The sequence below is a fragment of the Suillus fuscotomentosus genome (assembly GCF_016647785.1).
Source record: "Suillus fuscotomentosus strain FC203 chromosome Unknown F5891scaffold_37, whole genome shotgun sequence".
Lineage (NCBI taxonomy): Eukaryota > Fungi > Basidiomycota > Agaricomycetes > Boletales > Suillaceae > Suillus > Suillus fuscotomentosus.
Window position 1 is genome coordinate 206,822 of NW_024539549.1, and position 15,028 is coordinate 221,849.

Below are 15,028 nucleotides of genomic sequence, written 5' to 3' on the forward strand. Positions count from 1 at the left end.
TTGGGGGATGGAGTATCGGTAGAAGAAACGACAGTATTGGGACTTCGTTCACGATTAAAGTTGCCATTCTGTAGGGAGAGAGGCGAGGGAATGTGACGTGCCCTCAAAGAAGCTGGGAGACCATTGTGCGTGAGTGGAGACATGGATGCAGCCTGTGAAGAAGGTGAAAGGGTGGAGGCGGCAGTCACAGATACGCTTTGCGCCTTGGACTCTGATTCTTCACGGCTACATCGCTCATCAACGTCGACTCTTCATCACTTCTCAAAATAAACTCACCTTCGCTCAGGCAGAGCACCAATATTTCCAGCTTCCCCAAAGCCCGAGAATGACCTTGATCTCGGTCGGGCAGCGCCAACCTGCGGGACAAAATTCGGGCGCGAGATTGGAGCCACAGGCGCACTACTACTCGTAGGTGGCTCCTGTGCACCTGCAAGCGCCGTCGCTGACCGCCGGGGCAGTCTGAGTGGTGAAGTGCTAGTCGGATCAGCGCTCGGATTTGGACTGATATCTTTCGTACTGCTAGGTGGTGGTGCCCCGCGAAGAGATCCAACAGCTGCAGGTGCAGCTGAGCCCCTTCGTATCGGAGTAGAGACGCTTGCAGCACGAACGGGCGGTACAGGAACCATAGACGGAGGAGCTGTTACGCCCGAATGAGCCATGCGAGCATGTAATGGTGGAAGTGGGTCCATTGAGAACATAATAGGCACGGGGCCGGTACTCGAATTCAAATCGGGCTCGCAGCGAGCATACAGCGTCATCGGCGGCCTACGTACGCCAGCGCCAACACCAGGACCAAGGAAGATACTCCTAAGGTGGCGGAGAACTTGAGCGGAGAACGCTGTGGCATTGGGCGGTGGCTGCACGGAGGGTATTGGCACAGGGTTTGCAGTGGGATGTTGGGGTCGTGCATACATGGGACCCAGCCCCTGGCTTCCCGGAGCTATTTTGGGAGCATTGGGATGAGGGAGGAATATCGATGTACGTGAGAAGGGATGGGGTGTTTGGTTGGGCTGACGGGGACGCAAAGTCGAAGGTGGCGGTGCGTTTTGGCCTGAAGGAGAGTTCTCTGCTGATGGTGCACTCGGACTCAGTGCTGACGAAGCGACGGGGGTAAGTGAAACACCAGATGTTGGTGTAGATGATGATCCTGGCATAAGTGCTGCAGGTGCCCGAGGCATAAGCGCAGGTGGCACACCTGTCGTCGATGGCAAGAGCGACGCTGGAGTAACAGTACGTTCTGTGGAAACGGTCCCAGCCTCGCTCGACATAAATGACGTATCGCCTTCAACACGTGCATCCTTATCCACTACAGGATGATCTTCGTCGTCGTCATCCATCACAAGGTGCATCCCGAGACCAACGCGCTGCTCGTGCCCGCTCTCCGTACGCGTGCGCCGTGCAGACACGACACTAGACCCATCTGTAGACGAAACAAGTGACCGCAGACTCCCTGCATTTGACCGCAGCCCTCGCGACTTACGAGACGTTTGCCCATCATCTGACTCCGAATACCCAGATGACTGCATTTCTGTTTCCTCCGTGTAGCCCGAATGTCGTTCGTTAGCACCAAACGACGCATAAAGCAAGGGAGACACCGGATTTATCGCATGTGAGAGAGGTTTTTCCCCTCCCGAACCCGAACCTAAACTCGGACCCTCACTCTTGTCTTCCATATCCGTGCTCATCACTCGCAGCCTGCTAGGCACCCTAGTCGGGACTTGGGGGAACTGCGCACTGAGCGGAGACAATGCCTGCACCGAATAGGTTGAGGGCGTGCGCATGGATTCGTGGCCTGCAGAGAGCTGACGTGCGACGGGCGGGCGCAGGCGCACCTCTGGGCCGTCGACAGGGCCGTGAGGTGTATGCTCTAGGGAAACAGGCGGACCACGATCTACAGAAGACAATGACTCGAAGGAGGGTCGTGAGGATATGGAGGTGGTCGCATGGGTGTGCGTGGATTGGATGTTGGCCTGGTCTGGCTGGCTTGGACTTGAAGTACTTGAAACGCTGGGCCGTCCGCTTGAGACGCTGGGCCGTCCACTCGAGACGCTAGGACGTGATAATACATCGAAGCTGAGCCTGTCTGGCGAGAAGCTCGGTATGGGAGGGACCTTGCCACCACCCGAGAGAACGGACGTGCGCGCTTTCGACTTTACGGAGATTGTGGACATGCGCTTAGATGAGAAGCTTTGGCGGGAGTAGCGGTAGTCGTCATATATGTCGGATGCACAAGCCCAGTAGCCCTCTTCATCTTCATCTTCATCTTCATCTTCATCTTCCTTGTCCTCATCTTCTTCCTCTTTGTCTTCACCCATCTCACCTTCCCTTTCTAGGTGCTGCCCTGGCTCGTCGACCTGCGTCATGGCGTCGTCTTGCATAGTCGCTGCCTTGAACGATGCATGCGGCGCATTACTGTTCACCTCATGCTCGACTGTCGGGGACGCAGAAATAGAAGGCGTATACTTGGTCCATGGAATGGGTGTACTTCCACCTGTCGCAGTACTCTCCTCCGCTCTATCACCCAAATCATGTTTTCCTGCTCCTACCTCCAGCCGTGGTTGATCACGATAACTATTTGTAATTTCATCCTCCTCCTCCTCATCTTCATCATCCATTGCAAGTGCTCCAAGCAAGCTCAACCCAATGCCTGTCTCCCCGTCTTCCTCTTCCTCCGCGCCCTCCAGATGGCGGTGCAGAGCAGAAAACTGCGTGCTCTCATCGTGTTCATCATCATTGTCATCATCAAGATATAGCGAAGAATCGTCTGCGTCCGAGTTCGATTCTGGTGCTGACGACGCAGTGGACGGTGAGGATGGCGGAGACTGCGGTATTTCTGCTGGCGGTGGAGGGAGAGGTGAGCGTGGTGGACTGCCCTTTGCGGGGAGCGTGAAAGATGGTGAGCGTGATGGGAGAGGTGAGTAAGCGCGTGAAGTTGTTCCCGATCCAGGTGATGGAAGCAAAGGCGACAGTGGCGATGGTATCGGGCTCGCTGTGAGTCGCGGCGACTTGCTGAGGCGCAGCGGAGCCACAGTCAGCCCTTTCGTTGCATTGGTCACGAAATTGGTGGAAGACGACGACGAATTTGAAGTGGGCGCGGAGGTCAAGGAGCCGTACGTTGTGCTTGAATTCAGAAAGATTCCTGCCATGGACTCAGAAGCTGATGTAGAAATGGAACCTGACGTGGACTGAGACATCGAAGGTGAATGATTCGACAGAGATTGAAGGAGCTTCTCCACAGATCCTGCAGAAGAAATGTGTGTTGAGCCCAAAGAAAGGATCGATTGCGCACTCGAGGTAGCTGGGGTGGAGTTTAATGAAGATGTTGGCATTGAATCCATTGATGAAGACGAGGTAGGCACCGATTTTGTGCTCGACGAAGCCTGCACTGAACCGGATGAAGACGACGGCACCACTCGGCTCGACAAAAACGAATCCTCGCTATTATACCACCCATCGCCATCGGAGAACGTAGTCGAGGCAGCACTTGACGTTGATACAACTGAGTACACAGATGACCCAGACACAGACGCTGTCAACTCGTGTGCACGCCCCCTCGTTCGCTCATATTCCCTCAGGCGCTCAGGGGAGGACGAATATGGATACATGTCAGGTGAGAGTGGCTTCCGTCTGACTGGGGAGCCTCCGGGACGTGAGTCTGAAACACTGTCGGCTCTTGCCACTGAACTTCCAGGACGATTCGCATTAGAACTGCCTGCCCTTGTGACGCTGGAGCTCTCGGGCCAGGACGGTGATGCCCGCTCAAGTGACATGGGACGTGTGTCGGCAACACCAAGGGATCCTCGTTTTGCCATGATAGGTCGCTTGAGTTTCCCGTGAAATTTCACGTCTACGCCAGAGAAACGTCCCACAACACCTTCGCAGAAGCCCTGGTGGTGAATCGATGTTAGTGGTGTGTTGACCCAATGGACAGGATCAAATGGATGAATGATATTCAAAAGGAAGTATTAAAAACGTGGAAGATGCGTAGAAAATATGGTAAATGTACAAGGGGAGACATCACAGGAACATCACAGAGAAGAACACGCACCAAGTAATACCCAGATTCAGGAAGCTGCATCAACACTGTGATTTCATCGTCCTAGGGGCGATGCACATCAGCATTTTGAACAAAAAACGATTCCACAGAGACAGCGATACTAAGACTAAGAGGTGCTCCCTCACGGCCCCACTCTCGAACAATGGTCATACGAGATTATGTCTCGGTCAAAATTATCTCGACTCCCGGCTGAAACTGGACCCGACTGCATCCTCAACTAAACAGCCAAAATACTACGAGAAAACGAACCGCTGTACTCAGACACTCACCTTGAGAAACATGAGATCACCAATTTCCCTTGCGACACAATCTACGGTTGCTGTACACCGCCCAACACCTCCCTTAGCGGCGAAGCGTGTCCAGCGGGCAAGTTCCTGGGCAGCCATATGCTGCCGGTTGGTGTTTCCTGTGATGGGTACGATGAATATGAGAGAATTTTTCAGGTGGAGCGACACAAACGTTTTGGTTGATGTGTGGAGCCAGTGTCACGTTCTCGGGTATGCAATTGAGTTTAGTGGTTATATAAGAATACCACGGATATCGGCCAAACGAAATTGCAGTCGTAGATGGTCGCAAACTGTTAAAACAAAGAGAAAGGAGTAAGTATATGTTTTTGTCGCGGCTCGGCCTGTCAAGAATCAAGATCAGAAGACAGGGCAGGCACAGATCTGTGGAACATCACAATCATAGATCTCTTCTCCTGAAACGAACGCGGGAGCACACGTGGTAGAATGCACGCTCGTGGCACTCACCTGTGAATTAACTGTGCTCAACGTCGCCGGAGCTCTCCTCGCTGCAGTGCACAACTGTGACGCTGAAAAAGAGTTTGATTCTACTTAAATGAGATTATATAAGCACTATGTTGTCCGTAAAAGTACTAATAGTATTAGTAATCAAAATACGTACGAAACCGAAACTTCGCTGTGCCACCATGCCTGCCAGTGCACTGCGGCCAGTGATTGATAACGTTCTCGTGTGCAGTCGGAATCTTTGAAGCAACGGCGTGGTGCCGAGTTGCGGCTGTAGCTAGCTGGCGTTACTATTATTCAAAGGTTCAACGTGATTTTCTGTGAGTTCCAAGTATCGACCCATCTGTTGCAGTTTTTGTTTAATAACCGAACTTGAATAGCCGACAATGCGGTACCGCATAACGCAAGTTTTAACTTGCAGTTCCATATGAAGGGGTATCAACAGCAGTGTCAACTCCATCAGTGACAGATTTAGTTCACATCGCCGCAGTACACACTTGATTGGCTGCAGCCTGCCCCCGGCCTCTCCCGACCTCCCTTTAATGAACAATCTCATTACTCCCTGCTTTTAGCTGCTTGGACGTTTGGCAAGGTCCGAATTTCGCGTGCGTTTATTATAACTCGACATCTTTCATATGGTTTGTTTAGGGAGGACTACAAACGAGCATCGCTTTGTTCTATAAAGTTCGATCAACAAGTCCTTCCCATTGTTCCCAATACATCCCTCAATCGATCATTTTCAGTGATAGTCGCTAGAATGCTTCTTGTCGGCGTTCATAAGACTACCGAGCGGACTAGATACTCCTAAATGTTGTACCCAAAACTACAGTGCATCCTAGGATCATACGCAAAGGGCATGAGTCAGGTAAAATCGGAAAAGATTAGTCCTCAATGTTGTCTACTTCAACGTGTATCCAAACCTTGAAAGCATTATAATCAGTAGGCATTTAAGTCGTCCAGTCTCATCTCAGCCGCTCGCAATAGGTTGTCTTCCCAAGATACCTATACTAGCCGGATGGATTTAGTCCACTCCTCCTTTTGCTAGTGAACATCGAACAGGCGTAGCGTAGTGTGTCGTCTATGTCAAAATTGCCCCGCCCGCTCAGCTGGGTGCTACCTATCAGCCTAGAAACTGGGAGCTGTCGGAAGGCTGGTGGGGTGCAAATGAATTCAAAATGGAATGTTACTTTTTTGAATCAACAGTTATTGAAAACGAGAAAAGTGCGAGACAAGTAGAGGGATCCGCTCAACTTGCAAATAAAGATCGGAGATATGCTGCGCTTAATTTACCCAAAAAAGTGAGATAAGTGAGACAACAGTGAACTCGACATTCGCTGATGATAAAATTGTCATGATCCCACCCACATCATCCACCCATAGTTTGAACCAAAGACTGGCACAGCAGACTCCAAGTAAAGCTCCTGCCGCAATCTGTGGCCACGTGTGATGGCCCAGCCGGACCCTGGACATAGCTATCATGCATGTCCATGGTAAGACAACCACTGGGGCGAACATGGCGAAACGAGGGAAGGCAGAGTGGATAGGTAGCTCAAGGCAAGCAAAGGTAATATATACAGCGAAGAAGGTGCATGTGGATGCATGTGAGCTAGGCATCCTGTGTTGACAATGTAATCAGACGTCTGTACGCACTAATGGAAGTGGATCGAGTTTCCGCACCCATATGACACTTTACGCCCAGAGAACTGTGATGGGCGCTCTTGTCGTATTGCTTTCTTGATAACCTTAGTAAGTTTTGAACACAACAATGCGCCGGTCACAAAAAAAGCGACTCCTGCAGAGCGGGTATAGAGAAGAGCAGCTGCAGTCAACACAGTCACGACTTTGGACGTCTGCAGAACGGACTCAGCACTTGCTCTCTGTTCCAAAAGCAGGTGCATATGTCGGAAATTTCTAAAGGGGGCTTGGAAGGCTGCTATATTTGGACTGAATTGTGATGCCTTCCAACCTCATTGCATCCGAGTTTCAAGTCGGACCGAGTCTATTTCGAGTGTCTGGCAAAGGCACCGACTTCTTTTGGTGCCTCGCAAGATGCCGTGCTGCGTTTCAACAGGCTGACAAAGGTCCAAGGGGCTTGGAATTGGCTTAGAAGGACTATACAGTTTATATTAATAATCAGCCGCATCAACGTTCTTGGTGACATATCATAATATCATATTGCCCTTAGACTGCCGCATCACACTTGCAATCACTGATTCGCCTTCGATCATCAATCATCAATCAATCTCTTGTTAATTCTGTATTTTAGATGTCATCTACACAAGGACGGGCCTATGTACAGTCAACAACTCAATCCTCTGCACAGGTCCGATGTAAGCTTTGTCAGAGATCATTTTCTGCTCGTGGCATCAAGTCACACAAGGGGAGCTGTTCACGCAAGTGGGAGAAGAAACGGCGCGACAAGGAGTTTGCTGATATTGCAGCTCAGGTAGTTGAGGCCCAAAGGAAAGGTACGCCATCGTTCCAATTCATTTACTTAGTTCGTTGGACTTCAAACATTACGATGCGTCAGATTTTATATTGACATATGTTGATCAGAACATCGAAAGGATAAACGACACCTCCGAAATGGACACAAGGTAGCTGTGGCTGACACTACTGGACCTTCACAGCCAGTGGATGATCAGCATGCCAATTATGACATAGAAAATGTCGAAGGTGCCGACGACAACGCGTTTGGTGACGTGGAGGATGGTGTTATGAGCATTGGGGGGGATTCCTGTCTACGTATGTGTATCACTCTTGCACGTTTTGTTTCTAACTTACATATAATGTTTTATTATTAGGATCGGGCTCAGACACAAGCATGTTGACAAGCAGGTCTGCGGTAGCAACTGCAGTCCCTATCGCTTGTGATACATTCAAAACCGAATATCACCCAAACAGTGGACGCACCCCTGCCATTGAGACCTTTTCCACCTTTGGACACCCTGTTGAGGCAGAGGCCAGTTCCACGCCCATCGTCGACAACACACCTTGGCAACCCTTTACATGCCGCGCAGATTTCGAATTCGCAGAACTTGCCCACCAAGCGGCACTCAATAAGGATCAAACCGACAAAATGCTGCAGTTGATATGGCAGATTGCTGAGGGACAAGCGAAGTTTACGTTCAGATCTCACACTGAAGTGTCGAAGGCCTGGGATCGAGCAGCCACTCAAATGACGACTGTGAGATGTTTTAAATTTCATTCACTCTGCTTACTGAGTATTCAGGTATAATTCGTACAGTTCAAGAAGCACGTCATCTCCATCCCTTACAAGAAGGAGGAAATCGAATTCGACGTACATACACGGCCGCTGTGGGATTGGGCTATGGACTTGTTGCAAGATCCCCTGTTGGCACCGCACTTCGTTTGGGACGCGCAACGTTTGTACAAGCACGATGGTACTGACTTTAAACAGTTTATTCACGAGCCTTGGACCGCAGATCGGTGGTGGCGAATTCAAGTATGCACTATTATGTATTCATGTTTTGTAGTATGCTGCTAATATATGTGTTATATCTGTACTCGATCTATCATAGTCATCGTTGCCGAACAACGGTGTTCCATTCGCCTTCATCCTCTACGCCGACAAAACACATCTCACTTCATCTGGGCACGTGAAGGCATACCCAGTGATAGCTCATTGCGCAAATCTTCCTGTTCACATAAGAAACAGTGACGGAATTGGAGGAGGTCGTGTGGTGGGCTGGCTGCCGATTGTGAGTGTTCGAGTATCAATCATAATATTAGTAGGTACGCATAACAAGTTCTAATTCAACAGGTTCCTACAGATTCCAATGAAGATGGAAAACTCAATTACACAAACATGAAACGTGTTGTCTGGCATAAGGCGTTCATCAAGTTGTTGGAATCCATCATCCTGTACTCCAAAACAGGCTTTGCGCACAGATGCTTTGACGCCATCATGCGATGGCTATACCCACTAATCCTACTTCTGTCCGCAGATTATGAAGAACAGTGTGTATTCTTGAGGCTTGTATTACATCATGCTAACTAACATTTTACAGATGCGTGATGGCATTAATTCGCGGGCTACATTCAAATTGTCCCTGCCCTGTCTGTTGTATTCCCTCGACGAAACTTTCTGACCTCAACGCAACATATCCTACTCGAACTGTCGAAGACGCAAAAGCTTTTTTAGAGCTGTATTTGAGGGACCGCATTGCTGGGGCAGAAGTCCTGAAGGTGCATGGTTTACGCCCCATTGCGGTTTGTGTTTTGATTTCGTTCATAAGCTCACTCAATTGACTACCATTAGAATGCGCTCTGGGAAGTCAACAACTCCGATCCTCATGAGACGCTCTCATTCGATCCCTTACATGTCAATGACATTGGTAACTGGGGCAACCACCTTTTCGGGGAGCTCAAAGTCCGTGCAAAGGCACTTGGTCGTGAGGCCGAGGCGAAAATCGATAAACAGTAAGTATATTTCATATTACCTTCTACATTAATATCGCTTACAAGACTCTGCAGGTTCGAAGCGTTTCCAAGATGGCGTGACTTGAATCATTTCAAGTCTGTCATGACAATATCATTTAGCGATGGCAACAAACTCAGAGATATTGCGAAGGTACACTATTCGACATTGTATATCAATATACCTACTAACATTCTCTGGACTCTAGCAAATGCTGTACTCAGCACAAAATGTGTTGAAGCGCAGTGAAGATCCTGTTGGCTATGCCCTAATGCAGTGTATAGGTAGCTACCTGCGACTGACTATGTACATAGCGCTCGATGTGCATACCGAAGCAACACTCACTGCTGGCGAAGCAGAGCTTCGAGTATTCGGGACACGCTTACATGTATGTATATACCATTTTCCTTTGACTTTTAGTTGTATCTAACATATTTTCAGGCATATATCGACATCCAGGGCGAAGATTTGACGAAGAACTGGAATTTCCCTAAGGTGCATGCTCTGACACATGCTTTCCCCGACATTCGCGCTGTAGAGACTCGCGCGTCTCAATGACGAATATCCGGCCTTTAACCATACATTCCTATACATTACAGCTCTACTCCTAAGGACCAGTCTCGCGCGCACTCGCGCGCGCCTTATCCGAACTCGCGCGCACTTACGCGCGCCTTACCTACGCACGCGCTATGCGCGCTTCGCGCGCGCGTTCGCGCGCCTCCTCATAGGTCTTCGCGCTATCGTCCGTCCATCCGTCCCATGTCCTTACTGATTCGCTGGTGCGTTATTTCTATCTTATCCATTGAACTAATAAAATCTTCGGTCCGACATCCGCGCTACTTATGGAAAGTTTATTTAAACTTAGTTATAATTAGAGTTGATATGGTTACTCGGTTCGGGAGCGCGCTCGGAAGCGCGCCTTCTCCATTCTTAAATACAGAAGGGTTTCCTTTAGTTCTGGGACTTACTTTTCCCTTATCTTTGTAGACTGGAAAGTGAATAGATCACCTCCCCACTTGTTATCTGATCATATCCTCCTGTCAATCCTCCACCTTTGCACTCACTCCTCAGTAAGATCTTGCCTCTAACGCTTTAGGCGCGCCTTCGCTTCGCGCGCGCGCATTCTCGGACCTCCCGCTCACGCGCGCATCTCGCGCGCCTTCGCCTCGCGCACGCGCGCCTTCGCGCGCGTTATCTTCTCGCGCCTATTAGCGCCCGCCTAGCTCACAGAGTTTCCCTCCACTTTATTTCGAGGAACTTCTCTCAGTGGTTGTCCTTTGGGTCGAGTCTTTGTCTCGTATCCCGGTCTTGCTGTTGAGCACCCCTTTTGTTTTAAGTGTTTTCACGTATAGTCAAGATTCCTCATCTACAACTGGAGCCCACCGCGAGGGACACTTCTGAGATAGAAGGTCGGCGCCTCAGACCCAACAGTCGCCGCATAGCCAGAGAAGAAGCCATCGCCGCATTCGACAGAGCGGTAGAATCCATTATACCAGGACCCTTATTCATTCAACACACGCGCGGTCGTTCGCGCAATATATCAGAACCTCCGCGACCAGATCCAGCGCTCTTCGCGCACGCGCCTAGACAACTGATATCGCCAGTCACGCCCTCGCCTGAAGAATCCGTCAAGGAAGAGTCATCCGACGGCTTCGAAGCAATAGATAACCCAAGGAGCCAACTTCCCGGAACATTCCTCCACACGCCCAATCAACCTCCTTTTAATACTTCTAACCTGTCAGCGCTAAGCGCGCTAACCGAGCTTGACGACTCTAGCGACACTCCACTTAACGCGCCAGTAGTTCCTGCGCGCGAGAACGCGCTTCCTACAACGGGAATACCTAAGATCAAGCAAGAAGCTTTAGAAACCCCGCGCGCGCCATTTTCAATCCCAGGCGGTACCTTTATATCAAACCTTCCTTTCGCGAACACGCGCCAAGCACTTGTCAGTCACAAGATCCCCGCGCCTGCAATTTCCCAACCGCCCGTCATGTCCACAGTAAGAACCAGAATGCCTGTCCGTGGAACAACGGACGCGCCTAAATTTGATGGCACAACCGACAGCCTCGCCGACTTTATCGACCTATACGAGCAGCTCGCTGACGATGTAGGTCTACAAGGTCTCGATCGCATTAAGGGTATCATCCGCTACCTTGAGCGCGATGACCGAGAATTATGGGGCGGAATGCCGGAGGCGCAAGTAAGCGATTACAACGCGTTCATGAAAGAAGTCAAGGTAATGTATCCCGGATGGGATGGCAAAAGGCGCTACGCGCTTTCGGACCTACAAGCCATCGCGCACGAATACGCGAACAAGACGATGCCCTCGTACCAGGAGTTAAGCAACTACCTTCGCGTGTTCAAGAAAGTCATGCAACCGCTATTGGCAGAAGATCGCATTGGTAAAGCCGAGCGCGATCGCATATTCATGGAAGGGATTCCCAAGGATACTCAGGCGCTAATACGCACGCGCCTAATGATTAAAATTCCTGATCACTACCCGCAGGATCCATACCCGTTCATGGACGTCTTTACAGCTGGACATTTCGTTCTGCCCGCGAATGCGCCTGCAGCAAGCGCGACGCCTAGCGCGCCTACGGCAGCGCCATTCACTAACCTAGTCACAGCTACCACGTCAGCGCAATCGCCCGCGCAAGGCACAGTAACCAAGCGCGAATATAAGCGCGACGCGCCTACGTTCAATGACTGCGCCTTTTGCGGCAGTCTCGAACATTACTACCCTCGTTGCGCAGAGAAACAAAGGTATATTGACGCGGGTAAATGTAAGGTTAGCGAAGAGACGCGCAAGCTTGTTTTGCCAAATGGCGATTGGATTCCAGGCCGAGGATTACTCAAGGATCGTCTAGATCGACATCATGCAAGTCGCGCGACACCGGATACGACCGCTAGTACAGGCGCGACAGCGGGACTATTCTATCGCGCGTCCGACGAGATCGACGCGGTAATTGATGTAGGCTCATCTGCGTTTGTGCACACAGTCGCGCAAACGGAACTCGAAGAGGACGACGAGACGGTGGATCTCATGACAGAAGCGATAGCCTATGTAGCTGCAAGGCGCGACCAGAAGCGCAATGCCAAAGGTAAAAGTGTGCGCTTCGATGGTGTAGAAATACCCAGCGAAACGCGCGCGCGTCCGAGACCTGCATCTAAGCAAGCCACGGTAGAGGAGGAGATAATCTCTCCCGAAATACAGGCTTCGTCTGACAAAGGTAAAGGAAAAGAGGTAGCGAAAGTAGCGCCGTTAAGCGCGCCAATAAGCGCGCCAACAAGCGCCAAGGCGCCTCCTAAGGGCGCCTCGCCCGCATCGTCAACACCATCATCGTCCGCGCCAGTATCGTCATCGTCGTCATCCCCATCTCAATCTTCAGTATTGCCACCATCGTCGTCATCAACACCAACCCAAGCACCAGCACAGTCATCATCATATCGTTATGCATTCGCGCTTGAAGACAAGGAGGCCGACAAACGCGTTGTCGAGCGCCTTCTCGATTCCAATCTCAATATCCCAGTAAGGGAATTATTAGCTGTATCTCCCGACGTTCGCCAACATTTCCGCGAACTTACGACCAAGAAGCGCGTCACAGTAGGCGCAGTATCTGTGCACGAATTATCAGGGCACCCCGCAACCGACCAATGGCTCAAGCAATACGAGGATGTGCGCATGTGAAGCGACGACGGTAAAATCGTCGCGGATCACTTCGCGCCCCTGCGCTGTATTCGCGCTAAGACATTGGAAGGGCGCACTCTCACCTGCGTCTTAGATCAAGGCGCGGAAGTAGTAGTCATGCCAAGGGAAGTATGGAAAGAGCTCGGCGTACCGCTCAGGTCGGACCATAGCCTCAATATGGAATCGGTAAACACGTCACGTGACGCGACGCTAGGAGTCATAGAGAACGTCCCGCTTGATTTTGGCGCAGGACCCTTATACTTCCAAGTCCAGGTCATCGAGCGCGCGACCTTTGAAGTTTTACTAGGGCGCCCATTCTTTAAGCTTACCTCGTGCCGCACATTTGATCTGCCCGACGGAGAGCAGGATCTCATACTGACTGATCCTAACGCGCGCAAAGAACTGCGCATTCCAACCCTACCTTGGGTCAAGCGACAGCTCGCAAGAGACGCGAAGTGCGCGAGTCACGCGCACTCGCACGCGCTCAAGGAGGAGGAACAGGGTTTTTAAGTATCGATGATCTGCAGCATTCGCGGGGAGAAGCCCATACGCATTCGTCTTCCCAAGTATTTTCCTTATCGCATCAAGTTTCGCATTCTCGCATCACGCCTAACGCGCCGCGCATAGCGCGCGCGGATAGCGCGTCCCATTTTTCGCTCTTAAGGAGCAGCAACGCATCGCCTTTAGTCTCTACGCATCAATTTTCTTCATCTTCTATCCCGCAGTATTCAGCGCGTTACGCGCATCTAACATCCACGCAGACCGTTATAGATAAGGCGACTATCGACGCCTTTAATTCCTTTTATTATTATGATCCCGTACTTCACGCGCTGGTTTATAAACCAGTCGCGAAGAAAGTGCGCACGGTACCTACCACTATGCCCGCAGAGTATAGGGTAGTGCGCCAATTACCAGATGACCCGTTAGCAGGATTACCCGACTTACCCACCCATCCTCCAGAATTCACGCCAGGCGCGCGCTTTACGCAGGCGCGCGCAGATAAACTAGACCTTGACCCAGCAAATTGGCTATGGCCAGAAGAACTCAAGTTGGTGCGCTGGCTCGTGCGCGTACACGAACTCGCATTCGCATGGGACGCCTCAGAGCGCGGGCGCCTCAATGAGACCTACTTCCCGCCATACAAGATTCCTACGGTTCCGCACACGCCTTGGTCTCAGCGCAATATTCCGATCCCGCCAGCCACCTTAGATGAAGTAGTGCGCATCATCAAGGAGAAGATCTCGTCGGGAGTATATGAACCATCAACGGCCGCGTATCGCTCGCGCTGGTTCTGCGTAGTAAAGAAAGATGGAAAATCCTTGCGCCTAGTTCACGACTTGCAGCCGCTTAATGCGGTAACAATTCGCGACGCGTCGCTTCCGCCTTTTGTTGAACTTCTCGCGGAAGCGTTCGCCGGATACGCGGTGTACGCTGTATTGGACTTATATTCAGGTTATGACCAGCGCGCGCTTCACGTAGATTCGCGCGACTTGACGACCTTTGGAACGCCTTTGGGTCCTCATCGGCTAACCACTCTTCCTCAAGGACATGCTAATGCTGTACAGGTTTACCAAGGCGATACCGCGTTTATCTTGCAACACGAAATTCCAGAATTCACGTCGCCATTCGTGGATGATGTTCCGATCAAATCAGTGCGAACGCGCTATCAGCGCGAAGACGGTTCTTACGAGACGATACCCGAAAATGCAGGAATCCGGCGCTTCATCTGGGAGCATTGCATTGTTGTCAATCGCATTCTACAGCGCCTAGAGAACGTAGGCGCAACCGTATCCGCATCAAAGTTTGTTCTAGCCGCGCCTACGGCAATCATCGTCGGACACAAATGCACGTTTGAAGGGCGCGTACCAGAAGAATCCAAGGTACAGAAGATTCGCGACTGGCCAGAACCGACCAATCAGTCGCAAGTGCGCGGATTCTTAGGAACTTGCGGTGTCCTGCGCATATTCATTCGCGATTTCTCGCGCATCGCGCGCCCGCTAGTTAACCTCACCAGGAAAGACGCGCCATTTATATTTGGCCCTGAACAGCGCGAAGCCATGCAGACCCTCAAGGACTCAATTCTAGAATCGCCC

At 50.9% G+C, this 15,028-nt stretch overlaps 3 protein-coding genes across 3 annotated transcripts; 1 reads left to right on the forward strand and 2 right to left on the reverse strand.

Moving 5' to 3' along the window:
- Window positions 1–2,812: 2,812 nt before the first annotated feature.
- Window positions 2,813–4,832, reverse strand: F5891DRAFT_1042061 (uncharacterized protein). Its single transcript, XM_041362087.1, has 8 exons — window positions 4,815–4,832; window positions 4,520–4,730; window positions 4,327–4,463; window positions 4,049–4,099; window positions 3,392–3,887; window positions 3,167–3,369; window positions 2,970–3,110; window positions 2,813–2,914 (listed from the first exon to the last, which is right to left on the reverse strand). The coding sequence occupies exons 3-6, from the start codon at window positions 4,441–4,443 to the stop codon at window positions 3,311–3,313; spliced, it is 723 nt and encodes a 240-aa protein (XP_041224281.1). The 5' UTR covers window positions 4,444–4,463; window positions 4,520–4,730; window positions 4,815–4,832; the 3' UTR covers window positions 2,813–2,914; window positions 2,970–3,110; window positions 3,167–3,310.
- A 935-nt stretch (window positions 4,833–5,767) lies between these two features.
- F5891DRAFT_1147945 (uncharacterized protein) lies at window positions 5,768–6,704 on the reverse strand (the record flags this gene model as incomplete). Its single annotated transcript, XM_041365054.1, has 2 exons — window positions 5,768–6,421; window positions 6,484–6,704. The coding sequence occupies 2 exons, from the start codon at window positions 6,702–6,704 to the stop codon at window positions 6,088–6,090; spliced, it is 555 nt and encodes a 184-aa protein (XP_041224282.1). The 3' UTR covers window positions 5,768–6,087.
- A 980-nt stretch (window positions 6,705–7,684) lies between these two features.
- On the forward strand, window positions 7,685–9,778 carry F5891DRAFT_928070 (uncharacterized protein; the record flags this gene model as incomplete). The annotated part of the gene is made up of 9 exons (XM_041373907.1): window positions 7,685–7,993; window positions 8,054–8,272; window positions 8,349–8,528; window positions 8,591–8,787; window positions 8,838–9,039; window positions 9,089–9,249; window positions 9,304–9,400; window positions 9,456–9,635; window positions 9,689–9,778. Coding segments are annotated over 9 exons (1,635 nt in total), but the record flags the coding sequence as incomplete, so codon positions are not given.
- Window positions 9,779–15,028: the final 5,250 nt, after the last annotated feature.

Bases quoted from the DNA above. Each gene is read 5' to 3' on its own strand.
- F5891DRAFT_1042061 (XM_041362087.1), bottom strand. From the start codon at position 4,443: ATGGCTGCCCAGGAACTTGCCCGCTGGACACGCTTCGCCGCTAAGGGA. The intron at 4,100-4,326 runs GTGAGTGTCTGA...CATCGCCCCTAG, and splicing joins GTGATCTCATGTTTCTCAAG to GACGATGAAATCACAGTGTT. The intron at 3,888-4,048 runs GTGCGTGTTCTT...ATTCACCACCAG, and splicing joins CTGAATCTGGGTATTACTTG to GGCTTCTGCGAAGGTGTTGT.